This window comes from Esox lucius, chromosome 12 (assembly GCF_011004845.1).
Source record: "Esox lucius isolate fEsoLuc1 chromosome 12, fEsoLuc1.pri, whole genome shotgun sequence".
Taxonomy (NCBI): Eukaryota; Metazoa; Chordata; class Actinopteri; order Esociformes; family Esocidae; genus Esox; species Esox lucius.
In genome coordinates, this window is record NC_047580.1 from 25,707,349 (window position 1) to 25,735,059 (window position 27,711).

Below are 27,711 nucleotides of genomic sequence, written 5' to 3' on the forward strand. Positions count from 1 at the left end.
GTCTTTTATACAGGTAACGAGTTCAAACAGGTGCAGTTAATACAGGTAATGAGTGGAGAACCGGAGGGCTTCTTAAAGAAAAAGTAACAGGTCTGTGAGAGACGGAATTCTTACTGGTTGGTAGGTGATCAAATACTTATGTCATGCAATAAAATGCAAATTAATTATTTAAAAATCATACAATGTGGTTTTCTGGATTTTTTTTTTATTCCATCTCTCACAGTTGAAGTGTACCTATGATAAAAATTACAGACCTCTACATGCTTTGTAAGTAGGAAAACCTGAAAATCGGCAGTGTATCAAATACTTGTTCTCCCCACTGTATTCATTGTATAATAACCACAACACATTGTTGTCATGATAGTTTATTGAAATACCTATAACATAATTTAAACAATTTATTCCACCCTAGGATTCAAGTTGAATTACATGTCCAACCTACAATTCATGGGTTTGAATGAGAAACCTTGCACTAACATTGATTCCTTTTCAATTAAAAGTGTTGGTTCTGCTGTTAAAACAATGGAATTTGAGAAATAAAATTTTCCTGCTTACATTCACTGCTAAAGAATGCATAATAATTTAATATAAAATCTGCACTTGTGGGTATATTGCCAAAATCATTATGCACTGAGCGTTGAATATTTCATAACTTAATTAAACCTGGATAATTGTAGACTTTTATTTACCAAATTATATTTACATATTTAAATTATCGCCCTAACAATTAAAGAAAATGCTAAACCTTGTTGGAAGCCGAGGCCACCTCTTAGACCATGGAAACTAACCTAGTCTTTTGCTCTTTGATAACACAAGATTAATTTGGCTAAATTATGGCAAAGGCACATAAAACCCACTAAAAGCTCCTAAATATACATCCAGAGTCATGTAAAAGAACATTATACACCCTTTCATAATATTGTCAAGCACTGATGCAGAACAAAAGCAATGTGTTGAACATTTAGAAAATGTGTTTCCTTGTATTTCATTGAAATACGCCCATGCCAATGTTTCACAAACCAAGATGCGCCAGTCATTTAAGAAATGTACAATAATAAGCAAGTGCATACAGGCCAGCCATGTTAGCGCATGTAGCCAGAGAGCGGGCTACTACTTTGAGCTGAAGAAGCTGGAGCGGCCCGGGGGAGCCATCAGCATACTGGCCTGGTTCTTGTGTGTGATGTGAATCTAAGAAGGGAAACGTGAGTGAAAGGTTAAGCTAGTCAAATAACCTCGTTAGCAACATTTTACCATGGTACAGTAACATGTTATTAGCATCAAGCCCGATGGCCTCTAGCATTAGTACACCTTTTTCAAACGCTTCAAGCTACATTTCAGTCAACCTGGGTTCCTTGCACTCACCGTACATGGTGGCTGCATCCAGGGCTCCCCATCGATCTGCATCGGTAAAGGTTTCTTAGTCCTGAGAGATGCACAGAGATATAATGCTGTGTTCACAACACTATCATTTAAAAAAACAAAAACAAAAGAGGACCCTCCAGCTGGTTGATATTAGTGGACAGCTTGTCCATCTTAATTCTCTGAGTTTTTCCAATAGCACATCTGACTTCATCTGTCAACTGAAGAAAGTAAGCATCAAGGCTTCTTCAGAGGTTATTGTTTATAGTATGAAGAAAATACAAAATTGTTAATTCAAAATGTATTATGTTCATCTTCCTTATAATGTGTAAATTGAAAACATGCTCTAGATGTGTATTGATATTTGTGGTCAAAATGAATGTCCCCTTTCCCACTTGCTTGTAGTAGGGATGGAATGTTCCAGATGTAAGAAGCCACATCAAACATAACACATACCTCATGCGCGTCACATACTGTCTGATCAACACTAACCTGATAGTGATCTGGGAGGTTTTTGCAAGTCTTATAGCAGTTTTAAGTCCCGTATATATCTGCCCCATCTCAATGGCCCCTTCTAGGCCAACAATCTCCAAACGCCGGTCACTGAGGTCTGTCATGAAAGATGAAAACATTGAACATGCAATTCACAGAGAGGCAGTATAATTTTCAGGCTGAAAACTGCAGTTATGATTCAAACCTATTTCACTTCTCTTAACATCCATGACATGGGAACAGCCCTCATGAAATAACAATGCAATGCCTCACATGATATCCTAACAATATTTTATTCAGGACATTTCTTGATATCATTGTACCTTGTCCACTGACTTTCAGGACTTCAGGGTCAACAATAACCTCTGGCATTTCCTGAGCATTCATCAAGCACTTGCATTCAGTCTTCTTAGCTTCTCCCCACAGATTAGAGCCACCATGCATGCTGGGAATGTTGAGTACAGCGATCCCCTCCATAGAAAGGCCAGTCAGGTCCAATGGGGTGCCACAGCACTAAGGGACGTAACAACATCACACCATTATAACGACATAAAAACACCACAGAACGATCAAGTCTGTGTTTACAACAGCCCTGATGCAATTCTGCCCAATAAAAAAAGGCGCTTGGTTTCTGTGTGTTTTTTAAGTGTTCGCCATCCTCACCTCAATTGTAAGACATTCATTCAGTTTCTTGCATGACGCAGAGATGGTCTCTGAGGTGGCAAACTCAAAGTACCACAACTTGTTCTTCATTCTGGAACATTGAACAACAGTCTTGCATTGCAGAGTTGTTTGAAACATGCAAAGTGAATACCCCTGAAAGGCTAGTAATCTCTGAAAAACCACAGACTCCAGACTGGTTATTCAAATGTATTTACCTGCTGTTGAATTTCTGTGGGTGTTTCTCTCGCATTGTATGAAACCGGTGGGCAATGGAGGCATCCTGTCAACACACACAATGTTAAAAGTTAAATTAAAACAAGCAACATTCTGTTGTGTCTAAGTAGCATGGACCCAGATCAGTGTTTAGTGTCTCGCGAACTCCTATGGTCATTGCCATTGCGAGACTAGCCTCACTCACCACGCCAATGGAGAAGTAATTGTTGATGATCTCGTAAGGCACGGGGTCCCCCCTCTCCTGGGGGTCCTCCAAGATCACCTCGACATTCCACCGGTCCATCAGCACAGGGGTGCTTCCCTCAATGTCCTTCAGAATCCGACACAGATCTGTCCCATCATAGCCTGTACACACCATCAAGAGAAAATAAGTAATTCTGTGCTACAGAAAGACACGGACACACACGCTTAAACACAAAGGTCAAACGGCCACAGACAGCAATTGAATCAATGGACATAAACATAAAAAATTTGAACAGCAAAACATGAGCACAGCTGAAAACACACACACACACAAAAAAACAACATGTGCTCACCTCCTCCCCACCTAAGACAACGTGCAAGGTCATTTCCTGTGCCAAGGGGTAACACAGCAACAGGGGGTCGCGCTTGAAGATTGGCCTTATCTGATTGCACCACAATGGGAAACAGAGAGCACACCAACATATGTCACTTCTAGGTTACTGCTTTTTGAGTCTTTTGTTAGAAATTCATTGTATTGCTCTCCAATACTGACATGAACTTCCGTATTGACATGTACAGTATATGGTTTACCAAAATTGTGTACCAGACCCCACCTATGGCATCAAGTATCCATCCCACAGTGCCATCGCCTCCGCAAACCAGGATCCTGAAATCCTTCAGATTTCGGAAAAAGCTCAGCCTGAAACACATATTTAGTATCATGTTAGGGGAGCTGAACAGGACCTAACATTGACAATCACTGATGGGCCCATACACACTACTAAATAAATTCAGTGGATTTATGAACACCAGAATGACATCAAGCACGTTCCATGGCCTCTCCAATCAACAGTATAAACATCATTAAACTTTTATAGGAGGTTCTAGAGCAAAGAGTGCAAAGTAGCTTTATATCTCCTTCATCCCTAAAAGAACTAGAGGTTTTCTTCTTGAAAAATGATACAATATCCCACTACACAGTGCGGACAAAATCACTACATTTGAGGTAAATGTATTAATTAATGGGGATCCAAATAAAAATAAATAATATTGGTGCCTGGACTGAAGCATCTTCACCAGCACAAATCAATAGTACAGTTTTCCTGAGATTTCATGCATTGAAGAACTTCTGCTTTTTTTGTGTAATGCAAATTCATAACAACTCAGATTTCACAACAGGGACAAATGTTTTTTCACAGAGGTGCCTTCCTGTTTTTTGTTAAAGGCTGTTGCAGCTGAACCTCAAGCTGTGGAGGTACCTTACGATTCAGAAGGTCTACAGCAACATGCTCGCTATTCACTACGGCACGGTGCACAAATACAGGTGGAACTGGGTGGTTCTTAAGTATCAGTCAGGGTTCAGAAATAAAGAAATCTGCACAGAATGTTGTAATTATCTTGAGTTGTCTCAGTCTTAGGCTGAGACAACTGTTTAAAGGTATTTATCTCTTAAAAACTAAAAAATTGCAGAATAATCCAGATGCTGACCAGTTTTTGACTGATAAGACCAGAAATCTGACTGATAAGTAAAAATGTTATATCTTTCAATATAATAACCCCAAAACACCCATTCAAAATGATAACCCCAAAACGCTCTGCAAAGATGATTAAGACCTACTTGATGCAGAAGTCTGCAGATGGAACACGAACAGTATTTGATTGGCCACCTTTGAGGCCCAATCTCTACATAATTGAAACTGTTTAGGATCACTTATGTTCACCTGGCACAGCCAGAAGAGGACTGGACACCCCTCCAAGCCTGTTTCTTCTCTAGCTTTCTTCCTACATTTTGACCCCTCTTAGGGATTTTTTTAATAGCTACTGTGCTAAGAAAACACTGTTGTTGCTTGCTCCTTGGGGTTTCAGGCTGGTTTTGTAAAAGCACTTTGTGACAAATGTTGATGTAAAAGGGCTTTATTAATAAATTGATTGATTGGATCAATAGGGCAGAAAAAAATACCTTAAGAAGATTTATAGTAAATCTCACCAGAAGCTTTGAAGACAGGACAACTTGTTAAAAATAAAATGTCTAGAAAAGATAATTGCTAATTTTTTTTAAATCATGTTCAATAGAAAACTTGATCGAGCTTGTATTTTCAGTCCTAGACTAGGCCAAATCTCTGTCTGTGAAACAGGCCTTTAGTGTTTAAATAAATGGCTTTATGAAATATTCTCAGATGGTCTAAAACGTTTGCACAGTGCAGTGCCTAACACATACACACAATATTATATACAGCTCCAGAAAAAATTAAGAGACCACTGCACCTTTTTTTTCCTTTCCAAAAATGTTGAAAAGGAAAGTTTTGAGTGAGGAACAGAAGTGTTCAATTTGTAGTGGTCTCTTATTTTTAACCCTTCTGTTCCTCACCCAAAACCTCCTTTTTGAATGTATTTCTTTACACACACACACACACACACACACACACACACACACACAAGCCAGTCACCAAAGGCCTCCTGTTCTACAGTGGATATAAAAAGTCTACACACCCCAGGTTTTGTGATGTAAAAGAATGAGACAAAGATAAATCATGTCAGACCTTAACCTGGTTGCATAAGTGTGCACACCCTCTTAGAACTGGGGATGTGACTGTGTTCAGAATTAACCAATCACATTCAAACTCATATAAGTCATTACACACCTGCCATCATTTAAAGTCACTCTGATTAATCACAAATAAAGTTCAGCTGTTCCTGACATTTTCTTAGTTGCATCTCAGAGGAAAAGCCATTGTCCGCTGAGAGCTTCCAAAGCATCAGAGGGATCTCATTGTTGAAACATATCATTCAGCAGAAGGGTACAAAAGAATTTCCAAAGCATTAGATATACCATGGAACACAGTGAAGACAGTCATCATCAAGTGGAGAAAATATGGCACAACAGAGACATTACCAAGAACTGGAAGTCCTTCCAAAATGTATGAAAAGACGAAAAGAAAACTGGTCAGGGAGTTTTCCAAGAGGCCTACAGCAACATTAAAGGAACTGCAGAAATTTCTGGCAAGTACTGGCTGTGTGCTACATGTGACAACAATCTCCTGTATTGTTCATATGAATGGGCTATTGGGTAGGGTGGCAAGACGGAAGCCTTTTCTTACAAAAAAAAACATCCAAGTCCGGCATCCAAGTCCCCCAAAAGCATGTCGGAAAATGTGTTATGGTCTGATGAAACAAAGGTTTAACTTTTTGGCCATAATTCCAAAAGGTATGTTTGGTGAAAAAACAACACTGAACATCACCCAAAGAACACCAAACCCACAGTGAAGCATGGTGGTGACAGCATCATGATTTGGGGCTGTTTTCTTTAGTGGGCAAATATTGCCATGTCAAGATGTGCCATGCTAATAGACTCCTCCCCAAAAAGACTGAGTGCTGTAATAAAATCAAAAGGTGCTTCAACAAAGTATTAGTTTAAGGGTGTGCACACTTATGCAATCAGGTTATTGTGAGTTTTTTATTTTTCCCCCCTCAAAGATTTCAGTTTTTCAATTGAATTGTTGATGTTATAGGTCACATTAAAGGTGGAAAAAGTTCTGACATGATTTATCTTTGTCTAATTCTTTTACATCAAAAGAACCTGGCATTTTAACAGGGGTGAGTAGACTTTATATCCACTGTGTACATACATATGTGTGTGTGTGTGTAAATAAATGTGTTATTGATACCACAGCAGTGTGGCTAGATTGAAGATAGAACTTCATAACACATATTTAAGAGGGGATTGTGCAGCCAACCTTTTTGCATTCATTTTTTTAATCATAATTTAGTAGATGAAGGGCCACAAAGCCTCACTACATTTGGGCCTTTTCAGACAGCTAGTAGAGAAGAGCAGAGGTCCCCACAGAGTGTAACAAATGTGCTAAGTAGCTGATACGTTATGTTGTGGACTACATAATGACTTACCCCCTGCCAGTCAACATCATGTACTGGGATTGGTCAACAATGAGTTTGGTGAAAATGTGATCGTGCATGAGCCCTGACCAAGCTGCCTAGACACAATCTCTCACCCCACTTTAAGATTTGAAGCAGCCAATTACAGTGCATTTATTTAATTAGGAATCAGGAAGAAAATAGTATTTTTTAAATTTTAGTCAGAAGTCTATACATATACATAGAGACATCATAGAGGAATCCTTACCCTGGTCCAGGCCCGCCATTGGAGAGGTTATACACTTGCCGTGGATTCAGCAAATACTGAAATTTACGCAGAACTCTGGAATGGATGAAATAGGACTTGGCATTGAATAATAGGCAGAATGTCAGGTTGTCATATAAATGGAAATAGATGTGGGAGTGGTCATCCTTACCTTTCTCCTTGCTTGCCTCCACTTTTAGGGTTCACAAACACTAACAGAGGATGAGTGTCTGGGACTGGGTTTATCTGTTCACAGATACATGGAAAGAATGCCTGTCATAAGCATTTAGCCTTCTTGGATGTTTTGTTTTACATTTGTCAAATGTCAAAGAGAATAAAAATTAACAACATGAATGTGTTATTATGAAGTAATCCCATGAGTTGTTATGACACATAAATCATTTGGTAAATATATGAGGTTAACACATCAAAGATGCTCACTTTGTGTACTACAAAAGTTACTGGCAGCCTTCTTATCTTCAACTCCGGAAAGGAAGGAATTCTGTCTCACCATAAAGCCCATAGTGATTTTAAAACATTAATGTGGTTCATAAAATGTTATATCCCAAATGGAGATACCAACCATTGTATTAATGACAAATATTCTGAATGGAATATGGTTGTGAGGCGCTTCCTAAAGACTAGCCTCTGAACAAGGTAAAAACAGTCTGATACAGCTGCTCTCATGCCATGTAAGGTCCTGCAGTCCTACAATAGGAAAAGGCCCAGACAGGGTGCTAAACCTTACCTGAAGAACCTGTCCATCTGGAGTAATGTTCTGGTCATTGTCATCCGTGGAGCTCGAGGAGCTGTTTGGCCTCTCCTGACAGTTCCAACAGAGGGATGGACAGGCACAGAATAAAAAAGCAAAAAGCAAACGGTGACCTTATAACAGCGTGGTGGTTTTGTTAATCAAACTCAACGGTGTCTTAGACAACCCACCACATCCAGGGAATACCTGAACATTCCTTTTAAGAAAATATAGACTTGGTGAGCTTTAGGGTGGTTGACACCTGTCGTAGAGCAACAGGTGATCCTGTACCATTATAACAGGGTAGATGGCCCAGGGAGGGAGGATATGGTCCCGGAGAGGTCCACAGCTACAGTCCAAGGGCTCCTCAGAGGCACACTCATCATGGCGCTGGAACACAGTAGCAACCAGTGATACAGCCATTATAGAATCAGTGATTTATAAAGCACATGCATCGTTTTGCTTCATCCTCTGGCGCGACTGATTCCCGACCACAAGGCTACTCCAGGCCTGTCATCCTCACCATGGAGTGGCACCAGACACAGTGTTTTCCAGTCAGTCCGTGATAACTCTTGATCTTCTTCTGACACTTGTCACACTTCCCAGAGTCACAGCTTCCACTCACCCAGTCATGGGTTGGTACCTGAGACAGGAGACAGTGGCACAGTCAGATGCAAGTCTGACATATATACACGGGGATAAAAAGATTGGCACAGACATAGAAGTGGCTGAAACTAATGGATACTGGGGGAAACATTACTGCCCAGTGTTTTCGGATTTTAACAATGTATGACCTATATAAGTTTAAAAAATAGTTCTCCTTCTCTAAAAATGGTAAGTAAACACAACCCTGTTTCCAAGAGAGTTAGGATACTGCCTAAAATGCAAATAAAAACAGAATGCAATGACGTGCAAATCACATATCCCTGTATTTAATTGAAAATAGTACAAAGATAACATCAACTGTTGAAACTGAGAAATGTTATTGTTTTTGGAAAAATACATGCCCATTTTGAATTTGATGAAAAGATTGTGACAGGGGCATGTTTATCACTGTGTTACCTCACTTCTTCTTTTAACAATACTCTGTAAGCATTTGGGAACTGAGGAGATCAATTGCTGTTGTTTTGAAAGTGAAATTCACATTCTTGCTTGATATGATTTCATCTGCTCAACAGTTCGGGGTCTTAGTCATATTTTTCGTTTCATAATGCGCCAAATGTTTTCAATGGGTGCAGGCAGGCCAGTTTAGCACCCAGACTCTTTTACTACAGAGACATGTTTTTGTAATGGGTGCAGAATGTAGTTTGGCATTGTCTTGCTGAAATGAGCAAGGCCTTCCCTGAAAAAGACGTCATCTGGATGAGGGCATATGTTGCTCCAAAACCTGTATATATTGTTCGGCATTAATGGTGCCTTCACAGATGTGCACGTCACCCATGCCATGTTTACAAATGCACCCCCATAACATCATGGATGCTGGCTTCGGAAAAGTGTGCTGATAACAAGCCAGATGGTCCTTTCCTCTCTAGTCTGGAGGATGCGGCTTCCAAAAACAATTTCAAATTTTTATTCATCAGACCACAGGACAGGTTTTCCACTTCACCTCAGTCTATCTTAAATGAGCTTTGGCCCAGAGAACATGGCAGCGTTTCTGGATCTTGTTTAGATATGGTTTCTTCTTTGCATGGTAGAGATTTAACTTGAATTTGTGGATGCAGCGACATACTGTGTACACAGACAATGGGTTTTGGAAGAGTGCCTGAGCCCATGCAATGATTACCACTACAGAATCGTGTCTGTTTTTAATGCAGTGCCGCCTGAGGGCCAGAAGATCATGGCCAACCAGTATTGGTTTTTGGCCTTATCTTTTGCATACAGAGATTTCTCCGGATTCTCTGAATCTATTAATGATATTGAGATCTCCAAACTCTTTATTTTATGTAAATTGTTGCACTATTTGCCCGCAGTCATTCACAGACTGGTTAACCCCTCCCCATCCCCACTTCTGCCAGACCCATCCTATCTGGAATGATCTTTTAATGCCTCATGTTACTGACCTGTTGCCAATTGACCTAACTAGTTGTGTGATATTCCACCAGGTTTAGTTTAGCATTACACAACTTCTCCAGTCTTTTGTTACTTCTGTCCCAACTTTTTTGAAATATGTTGCTGGCATCAAATTCAGTGGGCATACATTTTTCAAGAAACAATAAAATGTCTCAGTTTAAACATTTGATATGTTGTCTTTCGTACTATTTTCTATTGAATACATTGAAATTGCATTCTGTTTTTATTCACATTTTATGCAGCATCCCAACATTTTTGGAAGGGGGGTTGTATGTTGAAAAGTGGGATGGGCATACCCAGACAGAATAATGTGGGTGTGTATACATCATAAAGACTATTTAAGCAAGATTGCTGATTGGCCAGCTCATCCTTCTCAGGAGTAAGACCACACACCCATTTCTCTCCCCCATGGATTAAATTGGAAGGGGGACAATGTAATGGGTTCTGTCTGTTCGTGCATTGGTTTGTTTCCATGTGTCACAGGCAATTTCTCTGGCCCAACTATGCATCATTTGACAAACAGTGGGTGAATGATGGGTTTTACTGTTAAGAACAGACATTTTCAAAATGCCATTGGTTGACACATGCACATACCTAAAACGTTAATTGACATGTGTGCTTGTCTATTTGTAAGAAGAGCATTTGGTGGCCAAACAACCTCTAAACAACTCTGTATAACAAAAAAATGTGTAAAAGCATACCCCCAGAAATCTGACAGATTAAATTGTTACTAGGCTAGGGTGGAGAACTATCATTGAGTGAATGTTTTGCTATAATATCCTATTAAGCTACTCAATTTAGTTCTGCAGTGTATCAATTTGGTTCTGTGATTGTAACAAAACTCAAGTGTCTTGCTGTTGAGAGATGGAATTTTTTGAGAGATGGAATGTGGGGGACAACATGTTTAAGATGCTGTGTTTTTTTATTTAAAAATGTATGTTAAAGAAACAATTGTTTTGTCACAAATACAAATTAAACAACATTACAGTAAACAAAATGTCTGGTTACATAAAAAAATAATACATGGTTATAATACATGTTTCACAGAAAGAAAATCCTACCCCTGTGTCTTTCTTTGACTTGACATAGGTCCTGGTACAGGGAGCTGGGTTTCTGTTAGCACAGCGTCCATGGACTGTATATTTACAACCTTTAAATAGAGAAAAGTAAAAAAGTTTCTCCATTGTGTTTTAAACAGTTGTTCAAACGAAATAATTATTAGTATGCCTAATTAGACCAAATTCATTATGCAGCAGCATCACAAAGCCATGTAATGGTTGCTACAGTTAATCCTTTTAGGATTCTGTCCATTGATGGGCCTATAAATGTTCAATAATAGTTATTTTACCTAGTCTAACGCATTAAGTCAGAACAGTGAGCAATCGGCTGAATAGTGGCACATAGGCATAAGGTGAGGACGCATCAAGTGTGCCATGACATTTTACTCAAATGTTAAAACACTCTGTAACAAAACAGGATTGTCCCATAAATATTCAATCCAGGCAACATTACAACGAATAAAAGTTGAAAAAATAACGAACGTACCGCCGCACTAATAATTTCACCTGTCTATATAACAAATATTTTTGGGGGCTGTTTTGTATTACATACAATGTTCTATCATTTGAGTAAAATGAACAATTATAGGCCCTTCAATTGATGGAATCAAAGAACGATGGGCTGTAGAAACCATTACATGGCCTCATAATGCTTCTGCATAATGATTTTGGCATAATTAGACATACTAATCACTAAGTCGTTCAAACAAGATACTAAGTCGTTCAAACAAAATAAACTAAGTCGTTCAAACGATATAAACTAAGTCGTTCAAACGATATAAACTAAATCGTTCAAACGATATAAACTAAGTCGTTCAAACGATATAAACTAAGTCGTTCAAACGATATAAACTAAGTCCCAAATTTTTTTACTGCCTTCGGCTTCAGGGCGTCCGTAATTATTGCATGCTTTATTTGAACTGAGAAAGTTCTATTGCTTCCCCTCTAATGGTGAGACCGGATAGTGACACTTACAGGTGCAACAAAGTCCCTGTTTCCGCAGTCCTAGCAGCATGTTCTGACACACATTGCAGTAGACAGGCTTGTTGAAATGCTTCATCCTCCACAGGTGCTGGCCATCCTTCTCGGTCATCTGCCAGTGGAGGAGAAAATGTGGTGATTATCTCATAATCAACTTAAAATATGCTACACTATATATTTAATTGTTTTATTTTTTAGTTTGACCACTTTTGCTTGATTCTAGATCAAACACTTAATCTCAGCAATGTTGGGCACACTAAGCCTAATCTGATTTCATATCTGGAGTATGTAAGAACTGCAAGCATAAATACACAAATACATTTCATTTTAATATTATCAGATGTTTTCATCTGCTGTTAGCAGCTAATATAATTGTGTATGCGAGTTGACTCTACCAGACAGTTATGTGTTGTTGTTTTATTTTAATCACATGGACTTTGTGATGCCCTCATTCACAGTTTCAGAATTCTGCTGAAGGAAAATCGTGCTGCATCCACACCTTGCCACTCCCTGTCACTGCCAAAGTCACCTGACAATTACTACAGAGACTGGGACGTAATCTAAGGATACTGGTGCTCATGCTACATTGCAATCATATTTCCATGAAATATCTTTGGGTAAATGAGCCATTTTGATTCAATACTACTACATAATCAACACCAATTCTAACACCAATGTTCCCTACACAAGATTATATGGTAACAAGGTCACAGATTTTATATGCTTATCCAGATTATAGACACAAATAGACAGTAAGAATGCTTTCACAAACTTTAAATGACTCATGGTGCTTCAGTGTAGAGCCAGTGTGTGTGTGTGTGTGTGTGAGTAGGAAGTGTAGCCCCTAAATCAGCACACGGCAATGTGAGTGTTGAATGCTGGCCTCCAAGTCCTCGGTCTCTCATTGGTGGCCTGAAATAGCCTGAGGGGAAGTCCCTGGCATTGTGCAGAGGTGCAACAGAGACCAGTTACAGCTCAGACCTCCAGTCAGTTAGACACTACACTTTACCAGGCAGTCTGCAAATAGACCCAGATGCAAACAGCATTATAAAAACAAAGAACTCAGAGCCCATTAAGAGATATTTTCCCAGATGTTATAACTTCTGTCAGCACTTAAGAGATGAGCAGAAGTGGCACCCCAATTAGTTTAGTCGTTTCACACGTAATGACTTCCCCTGTGAACTGCAACAATCAATGTCTATTTCCTTCCTTTCCCTTGAAGTTACTATAGAGAGAGAGTGAGGTTAGGAGTTGTGGATGAGAGTATTAGATTGTGTAAATGGAAAAAGCAAGCTCACTCTGCTGTTGCAGAGAGGCTGAATGTGAAATAGATGACATTAGCACGCCCGCAGCACTGAGTCAGCAGAAGGGTGGTGTACAGAAGATCAGAGGGAGAGCAAGTGAGTAGTGTGGGTGTGTGTGGGGGGTTATAGAGTATCTCACAAAAGTGAGTACACCCCTCACATTTTTGTAAATATTTGCTTATATCTTTTCAGGTGACAACACTGAAGAAATGACACTTCGCTACAATATAAAGAGTGTACAGCTTGTATAACACCGTACATTAGCTGTCCCCTCAAAATAACACAAACACACAGCCATTAATGCCTAAACCGCTGGCAACAAAAGAGAGTACACCCCTAAGTGAAAATGTCCAAATTGGGCCCTAAGAGTTAATATTTTGTGAGGCCACCATTTAATCCTGCACTGCCTTAACCCTCTCGGGCATGGAGTTCACCAGAGCTTCACAGGTTGCCACTGGAGTCCTCTTCCACTCCTACATGTCAACATCACAGAGCTGGTGGATGTTAGAGACCTTGCCCTCCCCCACCTTCCATTTGAAGATGCCCCACAGATGCTCAATGGAGTTTAGGTCTGGAGACATGCTTGGCCAGTCCATCACTTATACCCTCAGCCTCTTTGGCAAGGCAGTGGTCATCTTGTAGGTGTGTTTGGGGTCATTATCATGTTGGAATACTGCCCTGCAGCCCAGTCTCTGAAGGGAGGGGATCATGCTCTGCTTCAGTATGTCACAGTACATGTTGGCATTCATGGTTCCCTCAAAGAACTGCAGCACCCCAGTGCCGGTAGTACTCTTGCAGCCCCAGACCATGACACTCCCACCACCATGCTTGACTGTAGGCAAGACACTTGTCTTTGTACTCCTCACCTGGTTGCCGCCACACACGCTTGACACCTTCTGAACCACATAAGTTTATCTTGGTCTCACCAGACCACAGGACATGGTTCCATTAAGCCATGTCCTTAGTCTGCCATGTTGAACTTCCAGTGACCAGTATGAGGGATTGTGAGAGCAATAACACCAAATGTAACACACCTGCTCCCCATTCACACCGAGACCTTGTAATACTAACGAGTAACATGACAACAGGGAAGGAAAATGGCTAAATGGGCCCAATTTGGACATTTTCACTTATGGGTGTACTCACTTTTGTTGCCAGCAGTTTAGACATTAATGGCTGTGTGTTGAGTTATTTTGAGGGGACAGCAAATTGGCACTGTTATACAAGCTGTACACACACTACTTTATTTGCACAAATGTGAGGGCTTAACTCACTTTTGTGAGATACTGTAAATACACACACACCCGATGGACAACCAACACCCCCAACAGAGAATGCTGGTAGCTTTTGGAATCAGGGCCAGCCCCGCCCCTACACACCTGCCTCTTATTGGGACCTCGTCTGCTGAGGTTTTTGAGGGTTCCCGGGGAGCAACTCTGGGCCGAGGCCAAACATAAAGAGGCAAAGAAAGATGTGGAACCAGCCAAGTCTGGAAGGAGGAAGAAGGCCAGGACACTCCGAACACAGCCCCCCTATATTTATTAACCCGGTGATAATCCAAAAAGGTAATGTGCTCTTGTACCCTTCACCCAGCAAAGCCAGAAGAGGACCAGCCTTCTGCTCTTCTCAAGGTTCCTTCCTAGGTTCCCGACCCCACAAGGGAAACCTAGGAAACCACTGTGGCTTAATTTCTTGTTGTTGCTTGACTGTGGCTCTTTGGGGTTTTAGGCTGGGCTTCTATATAAGAACTTTGTGACAACTGCCAGTGTAAAAGGGGCTTTAGAAAATAAATTTGGATGGCTTTTATGTAACACAAAGAATTCGTATATCAGCAGAACTTCAGAGGATACAAAACAATACACAAACCACTAATAAGCCTCAAGACCAGGATGGACAGGTTACAGAAAAATGAAAATTAAAAGCTAAAAATGAAAAATAAAGTAAAAGGGTTGTGGAACAAATTCTCACGGTCAGAAGAGACAAAAATGAACCTGTCCATAATTCATAGAACATCAGATAATCTATGAAACGGAAGGCAGGGGGGCGTCATGACTTGAGCATGTATGGCTGCAACTGAAACTGCCCATCCGTCTTCATTGATGATGTAACTTCTGACAGGAAGGAGCAGAATGGATTCTGAGATGCACAGAAACAACATGTCTGCACAGACATATCCAAATGACCCAAACGCACGGCCATGGCTGCCAGGTAACTTCTAAATTATATAAATAGCCAAGTCAATCACCTGATCTGAATCCATTTCAACACACAGAAGACTGAAGGCCTAATGCATCTAAAACAAGCAGGAACTGAAGATAGTTCAACAATAAAGGCCAGGTCTACAGACTTCTGGCAATTATTGCATGTAGAGGAAATATGACCAAGTACTAAAGATGCCTACTTTATTGTATATAATGTCAACGTGTCCAAATACATTTGGCACAGTAATATGTATGTACGTATGTATGTATGTATTTACTAAATCGATAAGGATGGAAATGCCCTAAAGTTAAAGCTGAACAGTCTGCAATCATTGTATAACTTTGAATCCAAAGTGCTGGAATAAGGAGCAACAAAATAATGTCAATGTCTTAATATCTTTTGGGATTCATTGTCTGTCTGTCTTTGACAAAAACAGAGATTAAATGACTGAGTGAACCAATGACAATAAAGTAGGAACTCCTGATAGGGACGGAGGCGGTGTTCATAATGCATTTTATAGAACTGAAATAAAAGGGTAAGTATTGATGTGTGGCAGTGACATTGAGGTCATCTTAAGGACAAACCCTATAAAAATATTTTTTCCAAGGAAACATTTATTTATTTTTGGTCCCTTCTATATACAACCCAGCAGGTCCACCCACCTTCAGCCCCAGTAACACCAGCAGCGGGACATTGTTCATTCCTCCTGCCACCCACTCATCCAGAGAAACCGTACCACTGCTGTCTGCGTCAATGGCAGTCATCATATCTTTCAGCACCTGTAGAAAAGGATTGCGGAGCCTTAGTACTACTTCCAGGTCAGTATTTGGACCTATAGAAATCTCAGCACTCTGTATAACCTATACAGAATATGAATGGTTGGCGGGGGGGGGGGGGGGGGGGGGTTACACAAAACCACCATAGAGGCACATTACATCCCGATCTCCCTTTCAAAATGGGACACAATACGAGACATCCCAAATGTATGACTTACTGGTCTCAGCTCAGACACATCCCAACCCAGGTAGTCTGCAGCATGCATCATCTGAGCAATGATTCTGTCAACCTCCTGTAGAAAGGACAGCTCCAGTTATTATCATGGTCATGAGAAGACCTGCTTTATCCCGTGAAAGTTGAAGGTGATACCCGGTGATGGAATTGCAAAGCACCGTTATTACACCTGACAGCTGGACTGGTAAACTCACCGCTTCCAATCACTGCAGGGTATTACAATCATTTCCACGGTCATTTAAGTTATTCATGCAATGTAATGCATTAAGTCGATTAAACAAATCACAGTCTATATCAATGGGTACGCATCCTGCTTTTAGTTCCTTTTTTTTAACTTCTTGTTTTACTTCTATGGGTACCCATAATCTAAAACCAAGCCAAACTCATAATGTCAGACTGAGAATCAGAGAGTTATTAAAGTGTTCGGCCAGGTGGTGGAACAGCTTTCATTTTAGTGCCTTAAACCAAATTATTTGCTTGTCATGCAATTCTGACAGATTGTTATGAAATGTAGCATTGCAAACAAGCAAAACAGAGCTGTGAAATTAAGATTGGGTGTTCAATTATTAATGTGCTTCCAAGTCTACACTTTGCAACAAATTGCATATCAGCTTTCACCGGACATCTTTGTCCCGGGAGTGTAAATAATCACTTAATGATTATGGAGGGAAAAGTGGCACTCTCAAAATGTTCAGCCGCATTGGCCAATATATATTATACATGTCTGGGTAAACTAAAATGGCTGCTAATCCCCCTCTTATGGCACCATTAACTCAAATGGGGGCAGATGTTACATTCTTATTCATGGTGATGGACAACATCAGAGAGCTTCGTCATGTTATTTCACTGAAATGTTTCATCAAATGTTATTACACTGACAATTACGCAGGTAAGTAGTGCATAAATATATTTTAAAAATAACTTACAGAGCTGTCAAGAACTCCATTGCCATCTCTGTCATACAGTTTGAAAGCAACTAAGAGGAAAAAAATTGCCATAAAGATCTTGGACAAATTCCACATTTTGTATGATGCAATAAACATGTAGAAAAAGCAGATTAGGACTCACACTCCAGCTTGTCTCTTGGTTGTCCATCCTCCAACAGGGAGAAGTAACAGGAGACATCCTTCAGAAATACCTCTTCTAAAGGAGAGGAGTGAGATGTGACAATACTGAAAGTATACTGATCATCAGCTAAAAGGTGTTCCAGAGGTACTCTAGCAGAAGGTAGATTAACATACTAGCATTGACCTGCCCGTCAGGCTCGGTTCCATTCTGGAAGGATCTGAACAGGCGCTGGCAGAGATCCTTGGGGAAGTCCTCCACCTCCAGATAGGTCTTCAGAAAGAGACGAAAGCCCTCCTCATTGATACACTGCAGCAGAGGATAGAAGATCAATTCATGTTTCAACTGATCGATCAATCGATCGTCAATGAATGGGTGGATGGCAGAGGTTGTCGCTGTAAATGACAATATCTTCAGTCAAATCATCTTGTTAAATAATGTACAAAACAATATTACCAAAAACAATCGCATTCAGAGAGGACTGATTGGGGTGATAATTTATAAAGGTAATTTGATTTGACTTAAAGACAAAAAAATCTGCCTTTCTGCATCTCAAAGTATAGGAATTTAGCAGACATCTGGCTGATATTTCTGGAAAAGCTAAGGGCAAATTATTAGCTTTAGGGACAAGTCAGAACTCCCTCTGAAATACTCAACACAAACCTAATTCTGGTTTAGGTTGCTTTTCCCTCCGTGATATGCTACAATATCCCAATAATGAATTTTGACACAGCAAGGCACCCCAGTCTCAACGCTAAGACTGGGGTAGAGTTGTAGAAAAGAGATGCAGAGTGTCTGTGTGTGTTTGTTTTGGACTGAAAACAGGATTTACAATTGCTACCTTTTTGACCAATCAAAACGGTATTACTGGCACTATTAGAAAAGCTGTCCAGTTAAAATACCAAATTGCTTACTCTGCATGAGGGCAGCACATAACTCACAGGCCTGGCAGAACTGGCACAATCCAAAACGCAATTTCCATTAGCAACTTCGGCTGGGGCCAATTCCTCAACCCCAGAAGACATTTCTCTCCTTATTGATTGAATTTGTATGGCATTTCTCTCAGATTGATCATGTTGATGGATGTGACTTGACTATGTTTAAATTAGGTTTTATATACAAAAAGGAGGCAAATGAGTATCATGAGAGCGTAACATTTCTAATTGCTACAAAATATGCAGGAATGTACCACAGACAATTGTCAGAAAGGACTGGGGGCAGAAATGAGTTGTGATGGGGTCGATGGCCATGGTTTCATCTCACCTCTCCATGTCGGTGATGGGCCAGCCTGCCATCTGCATCAAATTCCCTTAGCACATCTTTAACCTTAAGCCTGCAGTCTGGGAAAAGAATCGACAAAGCCATTTCTGCACCTACCACAAACACTTATTTTAACAGTACCAAAAAACATCAGCTTCCCTTATTGTTTCTTAACACTGACGTTCACAAAATGTCTGAATCCAGAGACCTACCAAGAAAACGAATGTGGGCGTGATGCTGCAATGTTTTGCAGATACTTTGAAATATGAGACAGTCACCACCACTTCCAAATATGAGTGCATGTGGGTGTAAGATGAAGGGTGTTCAGGGCTGAGGAGCCTGCCTTCCTGTCTGTACTCACAGTCAATGTACTGCTGTAGCTGGATGAAGTCAACTGGGTTCAGCTCCTTCACCTCTGGGTCTGTGGGGGCGGACATGCTGCCTGCGTCTGCACAAACCGCCGGTGCAGAGAAAGGTGAGAAGAGGAGAGAGGAGGAGGAGGAGAACTAGTTACAACAGTCTCCTTCTATGGAAATGTGGAGGTGGATCAGACATCAAATCAGAAATCGTAAGCTGAATATAACAGAGCATGTGAGTAACACAAAAGGTAAGGGTTGGTTTAGAAATAATGTCACAAGACGCTTCTTCTCATAACACCATGCAAACCAGATCACAACAGCCCGTTCACACCCACAAGATTTACATCTGCAAATTGGCAAAAACCGTAGTTTAAATCCAGCACTGCCTTGCAAATACCGTTGCCCTTCAGTCCTCTCCAGGCACAAGGTTCTGAGCAAATGTCTGACAGAAGCACCTTTTTTCACACCCATGTTTCAAATGTCAACAGTGAGTAAAAGAATGTAGCCTGTGCAGTTTAACATAGAGGAGCTTGGGCAGCAGTTCACTCGCCTTTCACCATTGTGCTTAAGAGCATCCCATGGCCGCAATACAAGCTCTGCAAAAGCTGTACCAGGCCACAGAAACACCAGAGACATAACACGTCTCTGGAGTTACGGTCTCCCCACGGCGTTTCTTTGTGTTGTTCTTTAAATATATGACCCAGTTTTCAATGTATTCATCCCCTTTGCATATTTTTCTTTGAAACATCAAAACCTTGTCTCAAAATAGTGTGGCAAGTGTCAACCTTTTATTCTTTGTATCCCTGCTTCCACCATTCCTCTCCTTATCAGACAAAAACATAGCAGTTGTGGCTTGTCTCAGTGCCTAAAGCACTATGGAAGTACAAGTAAGACAGTCAGTACATCATCAGCACTCAGAGGTCAACAGTCAGTCATGGAGTAGAACTGACAAAAGCAAAATAAACTCCTCAACACCCACTCTTTCCATGTAATGCAGAACCATGGGCTCTGAGCTAACAAAGGGTCATGCTGTCCCTACTTAATTCCCCTCAAAAGGTTAGCACCGTTGCCTAGCAGTTTGGTTGAGACAGCCAATCAGTTGAGGGAAGAGAGAATTGATAGGAGAAGTGTACCATGTTGATGAAAAAAAGAGCCTTTAACGTGAGGTGCCTTTAAAGACATCTAAACTAAAAAGAATATGTTCAAAATGTGCTCAGCTTTTTCACCTATCCAGTTTAGGCATTAGAACTAGCAACCTTTGGTTTAACCCTGACATTTTTTTTACTTTATTTCATAAAGGTCTCATACTCAGACCAAGGTCTTTAAAAGAATTTACAGAAATTTTTTTTTACAGAAATGCACGCATCTGAAGACATACAGAATACAAACAGAAAGAAAGCACATTCAATAAATAAAATAAAAAACTAAATCCGGAATACGGTTCTCAATCAGCTTTCAGATTTACCTTACAGGCACCAAAATATCCCATTTAAGAATGATTTAGAGACTTTTCCACAAATAAAGTGCATGGAAACTATAAGCCAATTTACCTTACGGAGTTGAGATGAAAGGAATTACACACATTTATCCGTTACTAAAAGTTGGACAGACATTTTGGCCAGGGCAACCATAGTAGATTTCCTGATCCGATACTATATTTGCATACATGTAGCACAATGTAGGCTAATATAATAGGTATGATTTAGGCCTACATTGTTCTGTCCGGTAGTGGTATATATCATAAATGACTGGCCTACATGGTCCAGTATTTACAGCCACAACCACAGGGACCTGCGTACCTCAGAGGGCATGGGTTCAAATTCAGCCAACTGCCTTCTGATAAACACTTAACAGCCCCTCCTCATCCACCACCCCAACCACCCCCTACAGGTCAATAGTTTGCTGATGGCGATGAACAGGTGAGTAGTTTACTATCCAGGAACAACACAAACATTAGTAGGTTCTTATCTGCTTTTGTAATGCTGCTGTGCTTGTTCTTAAAACTTGCTTTTAAACAAGCAGATACCTGTTCCTCTCTGACCTAGGGCGTTATAATTTTTTTTTTTACTTTATGCAATATTCATTTTTGCTTGGAAAGACATACATTTTTGGCTCATAGCACGTCATATGGGATTTTAATATAGGATCTGTGTACATTTCCCTGGGAAGATTGGATTTTCTTCAACTTGTTTATCATTCGGCAGAGAAGAAGATAGGCTGATTTTAATAAGGACAATTAGAATATTTGAACACAGTTCACATAAAGGCAATCCATCCCACCAACCAAGGTTGGTTTTAGGGTATTGCTCTAGGGGAAGTATTTTTTATATACTAATATTTGTGCAAGCAGCGGAGACACCCACACAGTGTCAAGGAAATGTGCTGTTTTTGTGGCAGGAAAGAATAACCTGACTTAAATTATTTTTTTTTCTCATGGGGTGGTTGAAAAACTATACTTTTCTGCACCAACATAGACAATCCATAGAGAATACTTCAGGTATAACTACGGTTAGCAGACAGACATGCTTCGTTGCTATGGAAAGTGTTTCCCTACAACGGCTGCGCTCCGTCAGAGCAGGGCCACGGGTGACTGACAGGAAGTCGAGGAAGGAGCTAGCGTGGGCGGGGGGAGCCCTCTGCCCAGACATCCTCCATGAGTGTTCCCCTACACCCCCACGCCGCTCAGCCCGGGGTGTCTGAAACTAAAGGCTACACAGCCTAGCTTGCATTTGGCATTTAGCATGCAGATGCTAGAACGGTGACTCATCCTGCGAACGGGGGAATACTCCCTCTGTCTAAAAACGGACGATTTTCTCAGAAGGTTAATCTAAATGAAAACAATGTGCATGTCCAATTGTGTTAGTTCTTATAGGTGTTCATAAAGTTGAGTGTTAACAGCAGCTGACCACACAGCTAGAGTGCAACTTATGATATAATGATATGGTTCACCGGAACAACTATTTTGGTTGGTCTTATGCACATTTTCCGCCTTGTACATTATCTTAATTGAGGGGTATGCACAATCCTAGATCCGGTTACAAATTTGGTTATAACATTTACAAAAGCATTTAACCCAGACTAATGGCATTTTAAATGTAAACAACACATTGTCTGATGTCAGACTGGGATGTCTGAGTGGAAATACTGACTTCTGGTTCCTACGCATGAATCACATTTCAGGCAATTGTAGGCGAGGCACAGCTCTTTAACACATTTTTTCAACCAGGCAACCAATGTATTGCCCATCACTGAAAATCAATGAAAGACTATGCAATACCCTGTAGTTCCTTGTGGGACACAGTGCACAGAGAACAGACACAAAACAAACCTGCCTGGACTTGTGAAAGTGCACCCTTCCCTCCTGAGCTTGACACGTGTTCGGGGCAACATGTTTGACTCTACAATTAGTGGCAAAGAGAGTAATCACACACTAGCATGATGACACTGACTTGAATTAATTACATTTCTCCAGCAGAAAAAGCGACCCAGTTGTCAAAGCATAGATTGTTTGCTTATCAGCCAACAGGTTGGCCTGACCAGGAATTCCTCTTAGTGTTTCCCTGACATTATTTAATTGTTCATGTACTACAAGTAGACGATAAGACAATAGTCGGTATTTCCCAAATATATAACATTTTACTTTTTTGCAACCAATTGTACACGGTTGAGCGAAACCATATCGTTTTAACATAAAGTGATGAGCTCTGTAACCGATGGCCTAGCATGAATGCAAACATGAAACTGGCAAGGCCTCTTGATATAAATGTCAGTGTTCTGCATAATATGTTCTTTAAAATAACAGTCATGTTTATAGAATACGTAGTGGTTAACATGGTTAAAAAGTCAATTTTCAGGTTTCAAAATCCTGTTGTGGTAAGACTTAGATTCATATATTTCATTTGTAATAGAAAATACAATGAAAGATCAAAATGTAGCCAACATGATATGACTATTGGGCCCACTTGGCTGGTCAAATGTGTGCCCAGATCATTACGCAGAAGTAATTTAAGGAGACACAAAGAAAGGGAAATATAGGCACGCAAATAAGGAAATATATCGAAGGTATAACCACGTACCCTGCAAGTGTTTGTAATACGTTGAGAAATAGGCTGCTTTGTTGATTTTACTACGATTTTCTTTCCTCAATTAGCCTACCGTACATTAAAACAATATTTACACAGATGTATTCCAAATTACAACCAATTTGCATTTATCCGTCCGATTGCTGCATTAGACCCACATTGTCTGTAGTTACTAAATTATAATTTTCCAACTTACCTGTCTGGTCTACAATATGGAGCCATATGAGTGACAGGTGAAGAACAATTGTAATGTTAAACTTATTTTTTTATTTAGTCTATGACATGTCCAATGTTACCCCTATAAAGCATGAGTAGGCTATAGGTTGAACCTACCATGGTACCATGAAGTGCAGATGCATCAGTAGCCTAGGCTACCACTGAAAAAGTAACCACGGTTTTGCCCACCAAAGGAACCAACAGAGATCAGTTGGGCGAGGCGATAGACTACGATGTCTCCCATTCAACATTTACATTACACAAACTTGGAAACGGCTCAACGAATCATACACGGGCAATCTGTATGCAATATTGTAAATAGTAACTCACTGGACTTCAGCTACTGTTGGTAGTCAATGTTTTGAAAGTCGATTACCTATATTTCGCGATTGATGAGCGTTATATGTCCGTCGTCCCTCTATAAAGGTACGGTGCTGTTGGTCCGGTAAGCTGTTTCCTCCACTAGGATCGAAGCAAAAGTTGTAAGATGCAGAAAGACGCCCGAAACTGTCTGTGGACGCCGCAGTAAGGGAGTCTGGTTGTCAGCTTTGAGCTTTCATTTACCGGGATAGAATACGAAAGATTGGCTAATTACTCCCACGCCCGACTCAACGATTTCCCCCTCGAAGCAATATAAAGCAGAGCACCGCCTCGAACTGTCATCTGCGCGAACTTTGACCGACGTGATGTATTGGGCTATCCCGGTTTACCCCAGAATAATGAATGGGTATACGCGTCCTTCTCTAATCACGTTATATAGGCTATGGCGGAAATATTTGCCTGGATACCCAAAGTGCTTGCTCCTGATAATGTTCTTGTTCACAAGGAATCTGGATCTGAGTTCCTCCAAGATGGTTTATAGATATTAAACGACGTAAATGTGGAGTTTAGTCCCAGAAACAATGGCTTGCATCTGCTAAAAATATTTTTTGGCCAGAGTCTGTAAGTGGGTTAAGCAATTTCAAAATTCTAAGTGACTTTGGAACTCTGATGGTTATGGGTTATCCTCCTTATGTATGTTAGGGAGAAAAATACTGCAGTGGGTTTATTCTCATACAGGAATTGGTAGCGAACAATAGTGCAGCAAAAGCTATTCCTTTTAACTCGTCAGGCAATGAGTCAAAGGCTAGAGCACGTTGGTATGAGTTATTGTTGCGTTAGTAGCCTATATTATGCATCCTAGTTGATAAGACAATGTGACAGATGCTGTTGTAGTACCGTAACAGGGTGTGTCGTTGACGATACGATGGATTGACAGTTGCTTATTATTGATATGACATTTTGAGAGCTTTCATTTATGAATTTAAAGCACTAAACATTGGGCATTGTAAGGTCCAACAGTATCTTTACTATATATTTCCAGAGTTTCCAAGTACTGGAAGTCAAACCATTAGATGCCTCAAATACTGATCCTATCTTATAAGATAGGTATTTTGCAGTCCTCTTAAACTACGAACCAGATTGTCCCACGGATGAATACATGTGAAGCATCAAATTGTTACTGTAGAAGGCACAGCAGCCCGACACTAGGACAGCATTGAGTCGAGTAACTAGACCGACTTACTGGAAATCTTCTCTTAAATGCAACTTTATTCTTCATAAATATTCCTGTTTCCAAAAGTAGAATATCTTAAGAACAGGGTGGATTAAATTTTGTAGACATACCCTCAGCAAATGTGGAAAACTTGGTTTAGAAAGATTGCAGGCAAAATTAAGTTACTGCACATTGGTCCTGTTTCCCCTACCATAGACATAATAAAGAGTAGACCCCGCATTGGCTGCTGGGCGCGAGAAATACGGCCGCCATCTTGGACCGGTCGTACTCCTAGTTGCGTAGCAGCTGAAGCAACGGCGCCAGAGCACTGTGCAGCATATTCCTGCTCAAATCGTCGGACCATCGAAAGCAGGGCTCGGTGGATTACTTTTCACAAGTAAGATTTAACAAGTAAGATTTAACATGGTTGTATTTTGTGACTAGAATATAACCAGAGAGTTGAGAAGGAGCAAGGTTCTTTGATATTACTGTAATGCACCAGCCGGTGTTCACCCAGCTATGAACTGAGACTTGATTAGTCATATTCCATAACACTGGCTTAGATTACAACTGACACAAGAATGCTATTGTAGAATTAAAACAAATATTACTGGTATAACATTGGCCAGCTAATTTTACACAAGTGGCACAGACTGTATCATATATAGTCGTATATATAAATAAAAGACAGTATCATCAGTGTTGGGCAATACTAGCTTAGCTGGTAACTTAGTATTTTGGTGGTAGCTTCACTATTTCCAGAGTCAAGGAACTTTTCAGTAGTAGTAACTCCTTTATTTACAAAGTAGCTTGGCCACACAAGCTACACTTTTCTTGTCATGTGAAATTAGCGCAACTTAAAGTAGCTTCCTATGTAGTGAACTAGCCTACTGCTGTATTTTTGTTATGTATTGTGTTCCTAAGATGCTCCTAACTGCTTCAGTTTTGTTTGTCTGAATTGTTTTGTATTCAGTGTTTTTCAGGTCCTAGATGCTTCTAAATGGTATGTATTACACAACATCAACTTTATGCAGGTGTCAGAAAGATTGGTATGTATGTTGATATGAGGTTATCTTGTTTAAATGTTTTTCAATATGCAGTTTGGTTTCTGTTGGCATTATCTTGTACTCAATGTGTTTTTCAGGTCCTAGATGCTTCTAAATGGTATGTATTACACAACATCAACTTTATGCAGGTGTCAGAAAGATTGGTATGTATGTTGATATGAGGTTATCTTGTTTAAATGTTTTTCAATATGCAGTTTGGTTTCTGTTGGCATTATCTTGTACTCAATGTGTTTTTCAGGTCCTAGATGCTTCTAAATGGTATGTATTACACAACATCAAGTACATGTAGGTGTCAAAAGGGTAGGTATTGCATGTGTTGTTTTCAAGTTATCCCAGTTCTGCAATTACATTGTTACAAGTTAATGTTCCTTTGTGTACAAGTATACTGTATAAGTTAAACAAGAAACTGATCCCATTCCTAAAAACATGGATGCAAACTAATTATCTATCTGCCCTGGTAGCTGTTTACCATTTTCATTCTCTGTGAGTTTGCACCCCTGTGATAGGCACTTTACTGCTTTGTATTAACAAAATCACATGGGGCTTTCTTGGGGTGTCTTTTCACCATGATCAGAGTAATAAAACTTTTTTATTTTGAAGGTACTTGTCGGTCATCAGATCAATAACGACGTGTGATGCTGATGATTCCTGAACTGCTTGGAGCTCCTATTTAATTCAATCAGAGCATCAGGAGGGTTGGTGTTCTTTTAATTACAATTAATTTGGAAAATATACCTAATGAATAGCTTTATGTCTTGTGAGTAATGTATGTATTGTGTGCCTGTTTTCCATACGAGGCAGCTGGAATAACAATCCTTCGCCACGCCAGTTCCAGGCCATCTTCCACCGGCTGATGGTTTGGTGTGGTGTCTCACCTGGTGAGACAGGCAATGTGGCAGCCCAGGATAACACTGTGTCCCTGTCTGCTGTGGAGATGTCCTCTCCTGAAACTGCTGAAGAGCACCCATCTCCATTCGCCAACATTTGGCCCTTGTGTGTGACCACAGTTATCTCCCCACTCGGTTTGGTGGTCTGGTGGAAAATGCTCTGGTCTACATAGCAGGGTTTCTAGTCCGGCAGATTCTACGAAAACTGTCCTGTGATGTGTGCCGTGCGAGCTTGGTCTGAGATGCTGTACCATCTTCATTTGACAAGAGCTACCACCTTCTAACCCTGAAAAACAACGGCGGCCTAGTTATTCCATCACAAGGCACAGTGAAGGCTTTTTTTTTTTTATTATTATTTTAATCTTTGTATATTAAGGTTGCTTTGTTCTTATTTTCTCTGTTTTGTAAAGTGTCTTTGAGCACTGTATAAAGCGCTATATAAATATAATGTTTTTTTTATTTTTTATTATTTTAATAATGTGCTGAGTGCTGCAGAGGGGGTGATTCACCAATGCAAGCTCCTGAGGTGTCGACAGTCACACACATTGTCCGGGACGAGATTGGAACGGAGGATGTTTTTTGCTTGGGGAACACATTGAGGAGAAAATCAGTAAGGTATTCACTGAGGTATGATTAAATGAATGCGCTGACAGCTCATTTCACCTCCCAAAACAGATTACACTGAGTGGAGCAGCTGACCGGTCCAAGATGGCAGCCCCACGGCTCGTCAGCGCCAGTAGGAAGTAGCGGTCGATGCGGCGTCTACTCTTTATTATGTCTATGTCCCCTACAATACTC

The 27,711-nt window shown here is 40.4% G+C and overlaps 1 protein-coding gene and 1 long non-coding RNA gene across 6 annotated transcripts; one reads left to right on the forward strand and one right to left on the reverse strand.

The window, feature by feature from the left end:
- Positions 1–349: 349 nt before the first annotated feature.
- dgkaa (diacylglycerol kinase, alpha a) lies at positions 350–25,167 on the reverse strand. Of its 5 annotated transcripts, none has more exons than XM_010890569.3 (24): positions 25,091–25,167; positions 19,130–19,216; positions 18,772–18,848; positions 17,685–17,817; positions 17,512–17,586; positions 17,370–17,419; positions 16,427–16,501; positions 16,095–16,211; positions 11,921–12,038; positions 10,949–11,037; positions 8,341–8,460; positions 8,109–8,207; positions 7,815–7,889; positions 7,239–7,312; positions 7,070–7,144; positions 3,546–3,631; positions 3,285–3,374; positions 2,933–3,093; positions 2,730–2,794; positions 2,515–2,605; positions 2,175–2,364; positions 1,852–1,969; positions 1,363–1,423; positions 350–1,188 (listed from the first exon to the last, which is right to left on the reverse strand). In XM_010890569.3, exons 2-24 carry the CDS (start codon positions 19,203–19,205, stop codon positions 1,111–1,113), a joined length of 2,193 nt encoding a protein of 730 aa, XP_010888871.1. In that variant the 5' UTR covers positions 19,206–19,216; positions 25,091–25,167; the 3' UTR covers positions 350–1,110. The 5 variants fall into 5 exon arrangements, with proteins under 5 accessions (XP_010888871.1, XP_019906896.1, XP_010888870.1 ...); XM_020051337.3 differs by lacking the exon at positions 25,091–25,167 and adding an exon at positions 24,990–25,058; XM_010890568.4 differs by lacking the exon at positions 25,091–25,167 and adding an exon at positions 23,802–24,069.
- LOC114840507 lies at positions 24,204–27,510 on the forward strand. Its single transcript, XR_003782696.2, has 4 exons — positions 24,204–24,367; positions 25,176–25,356; positions 25,933–26,721; positions 26,828–27,510. It is a non-coding gene; the product is annotated as an uncharacterized LOC114840507 (long non-coding RNA).
- Positions 27,511–27,711: the final 201 nt, after the last annotated feature.